This window comes from Rhinoraja longicauda, chromosome 8 (genome assembly GCF_053455715.1).
Source record: "Rhinoraja longicauda isolate Sanriku21f chromosome 8, sRhiLon1.1, whole genome shotgun sequence".
Taxonomy (NCBI): Eukaryota; Metazoa; Chordata; class Chondrichthyes; order Rajiformes; family Arhynchobatidae; genus Rhinoraja; species Rhinoraja longicauda.
The window spans coordinates 61,381,677-61,397,176 of record NC_135960.1 but is presented as its reverse complement, the minus strand read 5'-3'; the positions used below and the strand labels follow the sequence as shown (position 1 = coordinate 61,397,176).

Below are 15,500 nucleotides of genomic sequence, written 5' to 3'. Positions count from 1 at the left end.
ATCTCCCGGTGGCTCAGCACTTCAATTCCCCCTCCCATTCCCAATCTGACCTTTCTGTCCTGGGCCTCCTCCATTGTCAGAGTGAGGCCCAGCGCAAATTGGAGAAACAGCACCTCATATTTTGCTTGGGTAGTTTACACCCCAGCGGTATGAACATTTCTCTAACTTCAGATAGCCCTTGCTTTCTCTCTCCATACCCTCCTCCCCCCCCAGCTCTCCCACTAGACTTACTGTCTCCGACTAAATTCTATCTTTGTTCTGACCCTTCCCTCGACATCAGTCCGAAGGGTATCGACCCGAAACGTCACCCATTCCTTCTCTCCAGAGATGCTACCTGACTCGCTGAGATACTCCAGCATTTTGTGATTACCTGGGACTTCCTTTTCTCTGGCACTTTTTTTGTGTAATGCAAAATTATGATCTATAAACATATGGCAAATTGTAGCCTCCTTCGGAATACCATTATAACATGAAGCATGCGCCACATGACTGACTGGGTTAGCGCACAACAAAAGCTCTTCACTGTACCTCGGTACACGTGAAAATAAAATAAACTCAAATACATCAAGTAAGTGGGAAGTGAGGTAGCAGCTTACCTAATGTGACCAACCAGCTCAATCAGCTTGTGGCTCAGGAAGTAGGCAGTCAGTTCTGAGATGTGGCTGAGGACGGAGCAGATTCCAAAGAGTGTAATAGTTCCGTTCAAGTCTTCCAAATGCCAGTAGAGGAATGTGAACACAAAGCCATAACCAAAGCCCATGAACCAGGCTACAAACAGCACAGAGCCATACTGCACACTGCAAATCATTCTCAGCAGCCATTTAAATTCAAATGTCTTTTTTCCTCTCTCCTTGGGGCGTCGAGCACTATTGTTAGCTTCAGAATTGTCCAGCGAGGGGCTCTGAGCCACTTGCTGAATTTCAATACTATCTTCTCTTTGGTTCTCGTCAGTTCTTAAATGACTGTAATCAAATTTGAATTGGGTTGATACAATCAATGCTACAGACATCAAGATGCCAAAAACAATAAATGTTATTCTGTAGTTCTTGTAATCTGTGATTTCACAGCCATCGCCTCGTATAGAAACATTCATGCGAGTGCGATCAATTGAGATGCCCACTGCCAGCATGGTAACGCCCCATCCCAGAGAGCCCCACATCCGCTGCAACCCATAGCGGTCTCTGTGTTTGCCAAGATATTGTAGGGTAATCGTGTCCACAATAGTGACCGCCGGGGCACTGAAGAACTCTCCGATGATGACAACCAACAAAATGAGCAGGAATATATTTTCAACTTCTCTCAAGTCATAAGTGATCTGCTTGTCTGACTTCACTGTTGTGGCAGATGTGCTACTGGCTACTGTAGTGTCTAACGTGCCGTTTGGATTGGTTGTTGCTGTCAGATTGTCAGTATCTGGAGCAGATCTTTCCTGCAAGATCTGGCCTGCGTCTGCATTGAACATGGGGAACGAAAAACCGAGGTTCCCCAAATATCTGAAAGGCTGATTTGCTGAAATATCTCTCTGTATCCGACTTTTGTTGGCGTTGTTTTGAACGGACTGGTTTGTAGGTATAGCCGTGGATAATACCAAGGGAGTAGTTGCGTTTGGAGCCACTGTGGTCAGCACTGGCTTCCTCGATTCACATATCATTGTGGCAGGTTTCACAAAACCAATTCCAAGGTTAAATACAATCCAACACATGAGTGAAAAGAGAAGGACAATCTTCCCTTTTCTAAATCGATCCGCAATTACACCCCAGAAAGGCGCACTGCAGAATTCTATAAAATATCGTATTCCCACCAAGAGCCCATTTTGGCTGGCCAACATGCCAAGCTGTTTATAATATACTGGCAGCAATGGGATTAACGAGCCGTAGCCAGAATAAAAGAAGAAGTAGAACACTTTGGAAACAAGAAGCTCATTACTAATTATTACACAATGCCGCTCCAACCAATCTGGTCCATCTGCTTCTGATGTTTCTGTTGCTAAGTGGGCAGGAGTAAGAGATGATTCATTCCTTGCTTCAGCCGACAGGGTGTTGAAAGGCTCGGCAAGAATATATTTCCTCTTCTGTTCCTCTTCGTCGTCAGAAAGGATGGCAACTTTGTCTTCACTCGCCATTGTTAATGGGTGTGTTGCTCAGCTTCCAACACTGGCCTACAAGGAAGAGGAAAATATTGAGAATGTTCTTTATGCTTGCATAAAAACATAGTCCTAAATTTCACTTAACTTTTCTACCATTAGATTTAAGGAAAACCTGTTTTGTTCTCATAATGATGCAACTAACAGAATAGAATAAGTTATATAGGTGGTTCATTAAGTTCTGAATCCATGCAATGCAGGCCTTTCCTGTTGTTTTTTCTTTGTTGTATAATTTTACATGGAACCAGCCTTATCTGTAGTCAAAGGGCGATATAATTCATACCCAGACACAAAATGCTGGAGTAACTCAGCGGGACAGGCAGCATCTCTGGAGAGAAGGAATGGGTGACGTTTCGGGTCGAGACCCTTCTTCAGACTGTATGCTTCATGCTTCAGTCTGAAGAAGGGTCTCAACCCAAAACGTCACCCATTCCTTCTCTCCAGAGATGCTGCCTGTCCCTCTGTGTTCCTTCAGCATTTTGTGTCTATCTTTGATTTAAACCAGCATCTGCAGTTCCTTCCTACATATATAATTCATACCTAATGTTCACCAATAATTGTTGATATTCCTCATTGAATGGTATTAAATTCTATCAAAGTGTGCTTGGTATTTACTGAGATCCAGGAAATCAAAGTTTAATCTTAAAATTGGAGGAGCGGATGATGTTGATCTTGCCTGATCAATGTTTGGAGTGTACTTGGAGATGGCAGAAATGCTCGACATTATTTGTAGGGGTGGGTGGAGAGGCGAGGGGGGAGAGGGGAGGGGGGGGGAAGAGAGAGGGGGGGAGAGACAGTGAGAGTGATATACAGTACACATTAAAAATGTTGGATTTGTTTTAGATAAGAGGGGGGGGGGGGGGGCAGGACAAGAATATTATCAGAGAAGTAAACTTTCCTGATTACAGAGAAATCCACCAGCAGTTAAACCGTACCTGTTTAGTAGCAATGATGATTTGTGCCATGTCTTAGCAGCAAGGGACACAAAGCATTACTAACCAGCAGAAGTATGCCAAGAGGGTGTCTCCATAAACAATAGTACTGGGGAGCTGCTGCATTATAAAGACTGAAAAGTAATTGTGGGTGAATTAAATTTCAACTCACACACAGAAAGAAATAGGGAGAGAGCAAAACAAAAGTACAATAAAAGTGATATTTTTCAAAATGGCCATTCAAATCTATGGGGAAAGAAATGCATCATTTTTTATTGATATCTTTCAGAGTCAGAGAGGGCTAATACTTAATGTGATTAAAGGGCCACTGTGACAGAAATAGACATCACCTTCTGAGGGAGATTTTGCAGTCAATTCACAGTGAAGAGCCACATTATTTGGCCTAACAATTCTACGTCATCCTTTTGATGGAATTTAGCAAAGAATAAAGGAATTAATTTTTTTTTAATGCAAATGCCACAAATCTAAAATAAAAGGAGAAAATGCTTGAAATACTCAGCAGGTCAGGCCACATCTGTGGGAAAAGAGATAGAGTTGGCCTTTCAGGTTCGAGAACTGGAAAGGAGACAAAAGATGCTGGAATTCACATTCTGACCAATTTCAGTCAAACATGAACGAATGGAGCGACTGGGCTTCTTTTCACTGGGATTTAGAAAGATGAGAGGGGATCTTATAGAAACATGTAAAATTCTTAAGGGATTGGACAGGCTAGATGCAGGAAAAATGTTCCCGATGTTGGGGAAGTCCAGAACCAGGGGTCACAGTTTAACATAAGGGGTAGGCCATTTAGGACTGAGATGAGGAAAAACCTTTTCACCCAGAGAGTTGTGAATCTGTGGAATTCTCTGCCGCAGAAGGCAGTGGAGGCCAATTCACTGGATGTTTTCAAGAGAGAGTCAGATATAGATCCTTCGGGCTAACGGAATCAAGGGACATGGGGAAAAAAGCAGGAGCAGGGTACTGATTCTGGATGATTAGCCCTGATCATATTGAATGGCTTACTCGTGCACCTATTTTCTATTTCTCTATGTTTCTATTCAAAAATTTGGACTGGAATGTTTGGGAGGTTTGATTGTGAAATTGAAGTTATGGTGTAGAAGGTACAGGATAAGAGATTGCTTCACTTCTACATCATGATTATGGTTAACTTTATTGACCGTTGAGCCGAAATTGCTCTTTCTTTTTAAGAGGCTTTGGAATCATGGAGCAAAATGATTCAAAAGAAGAGCGACGTTATTTATCAGGATTGACAAGAGAAGTTAGGTTTAATTTTAGAAAGATGAGACGGTGAGGCAAGTCTCATAGAGTTATATAAAAGCATGTGGTAGGTAGGATGAGACTGTTTGAAATAAACTGTTTTGTTGGCAGAGGAGTCAAGAATAAATTGTTGATTTGTAAAAGACCAAAAACAACACAAGGAAAATATGGGGATAAAAATGTGAGTGGATAGGATCTGATGTGTTCCACAGAGAATCTTTCCCTCCTCGCCTTAAACCTATGTCTTCTTGTTCTCGATTCCCTACTCTGGACAAAAGACTGTGCATTTACCTGATTTATTCCTCTCATGATCTTGTACACCTCTACAAGATCACACTTCATCTTCCTGCACTCCAAGGAATAGAGTCCTAGCTTGCTCAATATCTCCCTATAGCTCAGGCCCTCGAGTCCTGGCATCATCCTCATAAATCTTCTCTGTACCCTTTCCAGCTTGACAACATCTTTCCTCTCGTGTGGTGACCAAAACTGAACACAGTGCTCTAAATGTGGCCTCACCAAGGTCTTACACAATTGTACCATGACCTCCCAACTGCTATACTCAATACTCTGAATGATGAAGACCAATGTGGCAAAAGCCTTTTTGAACACCCTATCTCCCTGTGATGCCACTTTGAAGGAACTCTGTTCCCACATTCCTAAATCCCTCTGATCTACAACACTCCCCAGAGCCCTTCCATTCACTCTGTAGGAACTGCCCTTGTTAGACTACACAAAATGCTACAGCTGGCACTTCTCCATATTAAATTCCATCAACCATTCCTCAGCCCACCTGCCCACCGATCAAGATCCTGCTGCAACTGTTCGCAACCATTTTCACTAACTACAATACCACCCACTGTTATGTCATCGGCCAATTTGCTAATCATGCCTTGTACGTTCTCATCCAAATCATTGATGTGGATGACAAACAGTAATGGGCCCAGCACCAAACCCTGAGGCACACCACCAGTCACAGACCTCCAGTCCGAAAGGCAACCTTCCACCATCATCACCCTCTGCTTCCTTCCTATCCAGTCAGCTATCTCTCCTTGGATCCCATGCGATCTAACCTTCCAGAGCAGCCTGCCATGCAGAATCTTATCAAATGCCTCACTGAAATCTCTATTATAGGTCTACAAGCTCTGCTCTCAACAACCTTTTCAGTCCCATCTTCAGAAAACTCAATCAGATTCGTGACACATGATCTCCCACGAACAAAATCATGCTGACTATCTCTAATCAGTCTTGTCCACCTAAATACATGCATTTCTTGTCCCTCAGGATACTCTCTGGTAATGTTCCAACCACAGACGTTAGGCTCACTGGTGTGTAGGCCCCAGGCTTTTCCCTGCAGCCCTTCATAAACAGAGGCACAACATGTGCCAATCTCCAGTCTTCTGGCACCTCTCCCGTATTTAATGATAACTCAATGATACATCATTGCCACATGTACAGTGAAATTCTTTGTTTTTGCAGTAAAATCATACCGTAGACTTTACCTAGGCAGTATGCAAAGTTTCTGGCGCCAACAAAGATTCAAAAGTTCTTTGTCTTATCTTTTCGCAGCAGACAACCAGGCCTGCCGCCGAACATGGCCACAAACAGCGCCCCCCCCCCCCCCGCCAAGTCCCTCTGTTCTAGGCGGCCTGGCCACATCCTGGGCGCAATAAATCTCAGCCAGCACACCTACATTTTCTGGGAGATTTGTCTACCTTCATACGCGTCAGGACGTTCAATAACTCCTCGACCGTACACTGACTGCCCTCAAGCCACTTCCATTTAACTGCCCCAAGATCCCCCAGTCCTTGTCTTTCTTCACGGTAAAAACCGAGAAGAAATACTCATTGAGGACCTTGCCCATTTCCTGTGGCTCCACACAAGAGTTGACCACTTTGATGCTTGAGGGCTTCCACTCTCCGATTCCTGAGGGGTTCTATTCTCTCTCGGAGTATGCGGTATATTCCACGACTCCAATGTGTAAGAATATTTCATTCCCAGCACAAACAAACTCAAGGCAGGAACGGGGTACTGATTGTGAATGATCAGCCATGATCACATTGAATGGCGGTGCTGGCTCGAAGGGCCAAATGGCCTACTCCTGCACCTATTGTCTATTGTCTATGATTTTTATCAAGCAGCAGAAAATGAAAACAATTAATAAATGTTAACATATATTAAAGGAAAGTATTAAAAGATGACCATTCTTGCTATGTCGCGGTCAGAGTTTCTCTTCGAGCAGGGCTGAGCTATTTACAGCTTCATTTTCTCAAGAATCTGACCCCATTTCCCAAAAAAATGTAATAGCATGGAGGCAGACAACACTATCTTGCCAGTTATTTTGATACAACATTTCCTCTGTGCTAAATAAATTTCCTCTGAGCACTGAACTGATAATCAAGAATGACAAACCAGTAATATGTTGAGCATTTGACATTAAACACGGTTATCGTTTTGTCCAAATTCCTGCCTCTACGTACAAGCCTTTTTCTCCTCGCTGAGTCATAGCACACACTCGGGAGGAGGTGAGAGAAAGAGTGTTGTGGCAAATGTGAAGTAATGCAATATCGACACAGACTTATGCTTGGCCATTGCTCTGGCCTGCCCGAGACAGGCTGAGCAAAGAATTTTGAGATCCTACAGTCAACAGAACAATGGGAACAAGAGTACCAGTGTGTTGCAGACCAGAGCAACAAATCCAGGCCTAACAATCCTATTCCAAAATAGATGTCTATGTTGCTGCAGAATCTGCATATCTTTGGACAATTAAATATTGGCAGGGAAACAGTCATGCACAACTATAAGGGAGATACAATGAATGATTAATAACATTTCATTGGGCTAATATTCAGCCCTCAAACATGGATTCCCGGTCGTAATGAGCTTTTAGCGCATAATCTTTACTTCTGAAATTTATACAAAAGCAGCTGGTGCCAAAGTGTCCTAAATACAAGTGAATTAAGCTGTGTAAGTGCTGACAGCATTCCACAATAAAAAAGGGTCTCGTTCAGCAACGTCACCCATTCCTTCTTTCCAGAGATGCTGCCTGTCCCACAGAGTTAGTCCAGTAATTGTGCGTGTCTACATTCCGAAATGAACTATGACACAAAAGACAGTGAAGAATGACAGCAAGATGTCTCAGTGTTCAGTAAAACATGGCACTGGAAATCGATGTGCAGGAGGTGGAATGGAAGTGACATGTGATCCATGCGAGGGGACCACTACAAAGGCAGTGGAACAGATAGCTTAGAGTCAATGGCAGAGTCAAATTCTGAGGATCTGGATTTCAAGGCATCAAACATTTAATGCGTAGGACGGAACTGCAGATGCTGGTTTACACCGAAGTGAGACACAAAATGCTGGAGTAACTCAGCAGGACAGGCAGCATCTCTGGGTAGAAGGATCTTCAGACTGTTCAACATTTAACGCCACCATTCTTGTGGTCAAGATTTGTGAAAACATCTTCCAAAATCCATAACCTATCGACCAATACTGCTCAATGCTCCCGCACCTGTGGCAACATCAGGACTGTCGCCCAGCAGGTTCACTTCGCCCCGTCACCTGCATCTAACCTCAAGCGCACATTGGGTCTAATCATGTTGGTTAAGGCTGGTGTTTCCCCAGGGAACTGAGAAAGGTCAACTTACACCCCCACAAGTGAGGCTTGGACTTGTGAGGGACCCATTGTCGAGCTGTGACATGTTGACTGATGGGATGTCGGTACATTCTTGGAGCGCAGGGGAATGAGGGGTGATCTTAAGGAGGTGTATAAGATCACGAGAGGAAAAGATCGGGTAGATGCACAGAGTCTTTTGCCCAGAGTAGGCGAATCGAGGACCAGAGGACATAGGTTTAAGGTGAAGGGGGAAAGATTTAATAGGAATCTGAGGGGTAACGTTTTCATACAAAGGTTGGTGGGTGTATGGAACAAGCTGCCAGAGGAGGTAGTTGAGGCTGGGACTATCCCAATGTTTAAGAAACAGTTAGACAGGTACATGGATCGGACAGGTTTGGAGGGATATGGACCAAATGCTGGCAGGTGGGACTAGTGTTGCTGGAACATGTTGGCTGGTGTGGGCAAGTTGGGCCGAAGGGCCTGTTCCCACACTGTATCACTCTATGACTCTATCTACCACCCCGCTCCACTGCTGAACTTCACGAGGTTCAGCAGCAGATGCCAAGCCTGCTGGACTCGTCACATTACAACGGGAAGCCCATTTTCCCCAATCCATTGCCGGTCATACCCAGTACGGGATTGGAACCCAGCAAATATCTCCACATTTGGCCTGGAGAGCAAATATTTCCTCGAAGGCAAAACGGCCTTTCTTTTTTAAAAAAAAGTTTCAATGTGTTTTTAATTCTATAAAACATTTTAAACTATTTTAAAAATGATTAACTGGAAACGTTAGTAGTTCTTAAATGTCTCTGGACATCTGCTGTCTTACTGACAATGAGGACACAGCACACAGGAGAGTTGATCAGTCCTACCTCATCTACTGCTTCATTTAATACAACGTATACATGTCTGAAGTGCAAATGGACAGTGTTGCTTTGTATACCCTACTGCCGCATCACTTCCTCCTCACATACTGCCTTTAACAATAGATTTGCTGATAATTGCTCGGGACCCAAACAGATAAATAGGCTTTTTCAAAATGTCACAAAGCCAAATCATTTGACTTTGTCAACTTAATAATATAAACTTTTTTTTTTTTTTAACGGATGTATTTCACATAATTGCAGCATTTCATATTGAATAGTCTTTTTGACATGCAATCCAATTTGTAATGTCATTATATCTGGGAGAGCAAGGGAACAGACAAACCTTAAGTGGATTAAACAATGCTATTGCAAATGAAATAGAATTGAAATAAAAGTCTTCTACCAAATAAGTACTTATCTTCTAAAATGCTGGCAGTGGTGTTCAGTGATCATTGAATTTAAAGTGTTTTGGTAGGCCAAGAAACAGGAGCACATATATTTACATAAATCATGACCTCACTGTGGCAATGACTGTCAGTTCACATCAAACTTGTTTGTCCATTATCACTTCCTGCATTACCAGCCATGACAACTAATACCACCGCTTACTCTCTCCGCTTACTCTCTCTTCACATGCAATGTGGGAAAGACATAGGCTGGATAGGTACTTTCACCAGTAACACATCAAAGTCAACTCAAAGCACAAGAGGCATCTCTCTGCTTTGGCTGACTCTTGGTTACAGTGTTATGTACTCTACAGAAATAAAATCTGCTTCTAAACAAAAAGAAATACATCACCACAGACTTGCAATGGATTAAAACAGACTTTTTTTCCCTGGAAAATTGAGTCTATTCCAGTCAATGTCATTAAGATTAAGATTTAAGAGTTTTTAAAAAACTGGAGCAGTTTAAAAAGCATTACAGTGTTGGCACCTTCTTTCCACATATTCCTAATTTAAACAAAGAAACACGTTGACACCTGCTAATTTCTAAATAGGCGGTCTTGTTTGCTTTAGCGATTGTTAACCTGATACACAGACCAGCCTATGGAAAAGTTTAACAAGATGTAGAATGCACCGCACCCTTGAATAACATCAGGCAGTTCCCTTTCAGTGACATCATGAATGGAGAGTCCACATCTATAACATTCTAGAAACATCGGTGCAGGAGTAGGCCATTCGGCCCTTCGAGCCAGCCAGCATATGATCATGGCTGCAGGAATGGGGTACCGATTTGGAATGATCATCATGGCTGATCATTCCAAATCGGTACCCCATTCCTGCTTTCTCCCCATATCCCTTGATTGCTTTAGCCCCAAGAGCTAAATCTAACACTCTCTTGAAAACATCCAGTGAATTGGCCTCCACTGCCTTCTGTGGCAGAGAATTCCACAGATTCACAACTCTCTGGGTGAAGAAGTTTTTCCTCATCTCAGTCCTAAATGGCCTACCCCTTATTCTTAAACTGTGACCCCTGGTTCTGGACTCCCACAACATCGGGAACATTTTTCCTAGATCTACCCTGTCCAATCCTTTAAGAATTTTATATCCCCTCTCCTCCAGTGAATACAAGCCCAGCTGACCCACTCTTTCATCATATGTCAGTCCCGCCATCAATAGACAATAGACAATAGGTGCAGGAGTAGGCCATTCAGCCCTTCGAGCCAGCACCGCCATTCAATGCGATCATGGCTGATCACTCTCAATCAGTACCCCGTTCCTGCCTTCTCCCCATACCCCCTCACTCCGCTATCCTTAAGAGCTCTATCCAGCTCTCTCTTGAAAGCATCCAACGAACTGGCCTCCACTGCCTTCTGAGGCAGAGAATTCCACACATTCACCACTCTCTGACTTAATCTGGGAATTAATCTGGTGAACCTATGCTGCTATGTTTCTATGTTTCTGTGACCACATGGGTTTCCTTGTGGGTGCTCTGGTTTCCTCCCACCTCCCAAAAACATGTGGGTTTGTAAACTCATTGGCCCCTGTAAATTGCCTCAAGTGTGTAGGGAGTGGTTGCAAAAGCAGGATAACATAGAACCAGTGTGAATGGGTAATCAATTGTCAGTGTGGAAACGGTGGGCTGAAGGACCTGTTTCCATGCTGTATCTCTAAACTTTCAGTTATTAAGGGTTCCCCTTTTATTATTATTAAGCCAGTTATTAAAGGTTCTTCATTATAAATGAAACCAAGAATATAATTATCTGGCAAAATAACATCGTCAAGTAAGCACCTAAATGCTTGGCACTTAGATTTCAAAAAATACTGATTATACTGTACTCCTTTTTGCTCTAATTTGGAAATAGAAAAATACTATAAATAGGATGTCATCATCAAAAATTGTTATTTCCACTGAGATCCACAAGCTTTATGGATCATCAGGTCAGCTTGATTTATGAGAGTGGTATTTCAGGCTTGTCAATTATTAATGATGATGGTACGGTAGTGGAACTTAAGAACACCTTGAAGGTAGACACAAAATGCTGGAGCAACTTCAGTCTGAAGAAGGGTCTCGACCCGAAACATCACCCATTCCTTCTCTCCAGAGATACTGCCTGTCCTGCTGAGTTACTCCAGCATTTTGTGTCCATCTTCAATTTAAATCAGCATCTGCAGTTCTTTCCTACACATTAAGAACGCCTTAAACCACGTTAAGACAAGATATAAGAATTGAATTGAATTGAATTGAATAAATTTTATTGGCCAAGTATGTATACACACATACAAAGAATTCACCTTGGTGCTTTGCTCGCAAGTAACAACACGACATACAGTAAACAATTAGGAATAAACAGCATTGATAATTCCACTTTTGCCATTCTACCATCATTCAAACTGAAGAATAGAAATCAACTTTGTATAAAAAGTAAAACTGTAAGGACGTTCCTCATTTCTCCAGTAGAGTTTTAAGTGGTTATGACAGCGCTGAGTATAATGGACTACTGACCCTTCAATGTTCAGGTTCTTGACAGTACACAGTCGAACAAAGTAGCTGGAGGGGTTTTAAGGTTATGATACAATAATTCAAGAAGCTGTGAAAGCCTTCAGAAGATGTATGAAACCTCGGGGGATAAAGTGCAAAATGATGGCGGCCCAATGGTCCAACTAGTAGAGCCAATTACTCACTGTGCCTCTGAGGTTGGTTTGATCCTGACCTTGGGTGCTCTTCGTGTGAAGTTTGCTTGCTCTCTATGCTTCCTTGCAAGTTTTCTACGAGTGCTCTACTTTCCTCCCATATCCCGAAAGTGTGAGATTAATTAGCTACTGTAAATCACCACTAGTGTCTAAGTGGTAGAATCAGGGGGCAGAGGGTGGGCGTGTGGGTTGACTTGGAGTTGGTGAGTTGATGAGAATGTGGAGGAAATAAAGTGTAGAATAATCTATATGGACTTTGTGGGTCAAAGGGCCTGTTTTCATGCTGTATCTCTCCATGTCTCTGTCTATGACAACATTTTTATTTACATTCAAGAAAATAACATGATAATGTAATAATCCTAAGCACAAACTTTTATCCATGTTAGTTAAATGTAGTTGGTTGAAGTACAGACTTTACTGAATATTGTGTCTGAAACTATCCTCAAAGTAACCAAATACACTACAATTAGCAGCAACAGGAGCAGAGGCCAGGCAAGTAATGAGAGAAAAAACTGCTTGACAATTGGAACATTATAAGCAAAGGTACAATTTTGGTCTCCAAATTTGAGGAAGGATATTCTTGCTATGGAGGGCGTGCAGCGTAGGTTCACTAGGTTAATTCCCGGAATGGCGGGACTGTCGTATGTTGAAAGGCTGGAGCGATTGGGCTTGTATACACTGGAATTTAGAAGGATGAGGAGGGATCTTATTGAAACATATAAGATAATTAAGGGATTGGACACATTAGAGGCAGGAAACATGTTCCCAATGTTGGGGGAGTCCAGAACAAGGGGCCACAGTTTAAGAATAAGGGGTAGGCCATTTAGAACGGAGATGAGGAAGAACTTTTTCAGTCAGAGAGTGGTGAAGGTGTGGAATTCTCTGCCTCAGAAGGCAGTGGAGGCCAGTTCGTTGGATGCTTTCAAGAGAGAGCTGGATAGAGCTCTTAAGGATAGCGGAGTGAGGGGGTATGGGGAGAAGGCTGGAACGGGGTACTGATTGAGAGTGATCAGCCATGATCGCATTGAATGGCGGTGCTGGCTGGAAGGGCTGAATGGCCTCCTGCACCTATTGTCTATTGTCTATTGTCAAATAGCACAAGCAGACTATTTACCTATGGTGCATCGAGATTACAGATAATACACTATAAATGCAATGCAAAGAGAAAATTCAGATTGAATTTGTCTGTAATCTCAATATACCATAGGTGAATAGTCTACTATTGACAAACTATTGAAAATCATTTTAAAATGCCGGCATTTAAAAATATATATATATTTATAGGTGAAAATGATTTTCAATAGTTTGTTGTGATTGGACCTATTATGACTAATTATTCAATGAGTTTTGATAAATAGTATTTTATAAATAGTTCAGATGTACAAAATCTATGCAAAGGAATCTGGCGAATGTGACTTTGATGAACGCCGAACGATTATTTTAGTCTTTTGTACTTAATGGCCAATATGAGAAAGAAAGTTACAGTGCACTTTCCAGATAATTTCTTCCAAAACAATCCAAATTTATGAAACAAAATGAAGGTTTTAATTCACTCATAACCATCTCACTGGTGTTCCATCCCACAATGCCACAGGCATTAATTGTATGCCTGTTGTCTTAAGGCATACAACAGCAAGAGTGAATTCTGAAAAGAGGCAGAATTCACTCTTGCTGTTGTATGCCTTAAGACCACAACATGCTTTATTATTATCATTATATATTTAATACATTAACTAGAAAAGGTATGTAGGTTAATTGGCTGGGTAAATGTAAAAATTGTCCCTAGTGGGTGTAGGATAGTGTTAATGTACGGGGATCGCTGGGCGGCACGGACTTGGTGGGCCGAAAAGGCCTGTTTCCGGCTGTATATATATGATATGATATGATAAAACACCTAAATATCAAGTAAAATTAGAAATCATTTTACTAATTTTGGTTATGCCTCAAAATGAACATTGATAAATCACAAAATGTGGAAGAAATCAATTTGATCCTATCTCCACTTATAAATCACCTGTGGCTTGGGTGAAAGAATTTCCTTGCAAAGTGGACGGAAAACGTTATTTATTTCAGCACTGCTGAACTAAATAACGTTTTCCGTCCACTTTGATTCATTTAGCACTGCTGAACTACTGTCTTCCTCCTTGTTGACCCTCGGACTATCCTCGATCGGACTTTGCTGGCTTTACCTTTATGAGATGTACCGACATGATTCCAGGGACTTTACCTTGCCCTAAACATTATCCCCTTATCATGTATCTATACACTGTAAAATGGCTTGATTGTAATCATGTATTGTCTTTCCGCTGACTGGATTGCACGCAACAAATGCTTTTCACTGTACCTCGGTACACGCGACAATAAACTAAACTATTTGCTCAGGTAACGCGGAATGGTGAAATCTGTGACACACCACAGAATCACAGGCTCCATACTGACTCAATGTGTGAGCAATCCAATCAGTTCCACTCGCCTACCCACTCACTGTTCCCCATATGAATTGATTCCTTTCAGATGCTTGTCCAGCTCCTTTTGAATGTGACAATTGAAATCTGGCTCCATTACTACTCCTGACAATCCACTCCAGAACCTAACCACTCACTGTGCCAGAAAAATTCATTTCTCCCATGTCATTCTTTGTGCCTTTGCTAAACATCTTTCACACTTTGTCCTCTAGTTTGCAGTCCCACTGCCAATAAGTAGAGTTTCTTCTATCTATTTTGCCTATACTCTTCTTGATTTTAATTACATGTATTAGATCTTCTCATAATCTGCTCTGTTCAAATTATTTTTAAAAACGTAATCATTCTACCTAAATTCCCTTGTCGCTGAAATCATGTTGGTACATCTCATCAGCATCCTCTCTTAAGTCTTTACATGCTTCCTAAAGTAAGGTAACAAAGCTGCACACAATACTCCAGTTGTGACTGATCTAATGTAGACACAAAATGCTGGAGTAACTCAGCGGGTCAGGCAGCATCTCAGGAGAGAAGGAATGGGTGACATTTCGAGCCCCTTCTTCAGCTGTGACTGATCTAATGTTTCATAAATGTTCATCATGACTTCCTTGACTTTGCATTCTATGTGTCTCTATTTATAAAGTTCATGATCCAGTTTCCATTTTTAATTGCTTTCTCAAAATGGCCCACAGCCACTTTCAGCCAACTATGCTCATATACTCCAATTTAGAATTATGCCACAAAGCATGAAAACACCCAGCAGGTTAGACAGTAACCGTGGGAACTGAGGGAACATTCGTTGCAGATCCTTGTCTGATCTCTTTCCCAATTAGAATCTGATCTGCTGAGCTTTTCAGCATAACAGCATCTGCGTTTTTAAAATTATATTAGAGTTGTGGCAGCTTCTTAATCTTTCTACCAAAACTTAGCACGTTGCACTTGTCAACACTCAGTTTCATTTTTTCACTTATTCCAACAGCCTACGTTTACTCCTTGCCTATTACATTCTGTTTAAAAGTTCATTGAACCTTAAATGTTTGTGTCAACTATAAATTTGGAAATTACGTCCTATACA

General features: G+C 41.9%; 1 protein-coding gene across 2 annotated transcripts in view; it reads right to left on the bottom strand.

The window, feature by feature from the left end:
• LOC144596037 (major facilitator superfamily domain-containing protein 6-like) overlaps positions 1–15,500 on the bottom strand; it is a 72,220-nt gene that overhangs the window by 39,735 nt on the left and 16,985 nt on the right. The window contains exons 1-2 of one of the 2 annotated variants that reach the window (XM_078404116.1): positions 6,763–6,888; positions 597–2,158 (exon numbers count right to left, since the gene is read on the bottom strand). In XM_078404116.1, the coding sequence (XP_078260242.1) occupies positions 597–2,122 (1,526 nt within the window). In that variant the 5' untranslated portion in view covers positions 2,123–2,158; positions 6,763–6,888. Of the gene's footprint in view, positions 1–596; positions 2,159–6,762; positions 6,889–15,500 lie in introns of those variants that run through there. The other variant, XM_078404115.1, reaches the window with a different exon arrangement.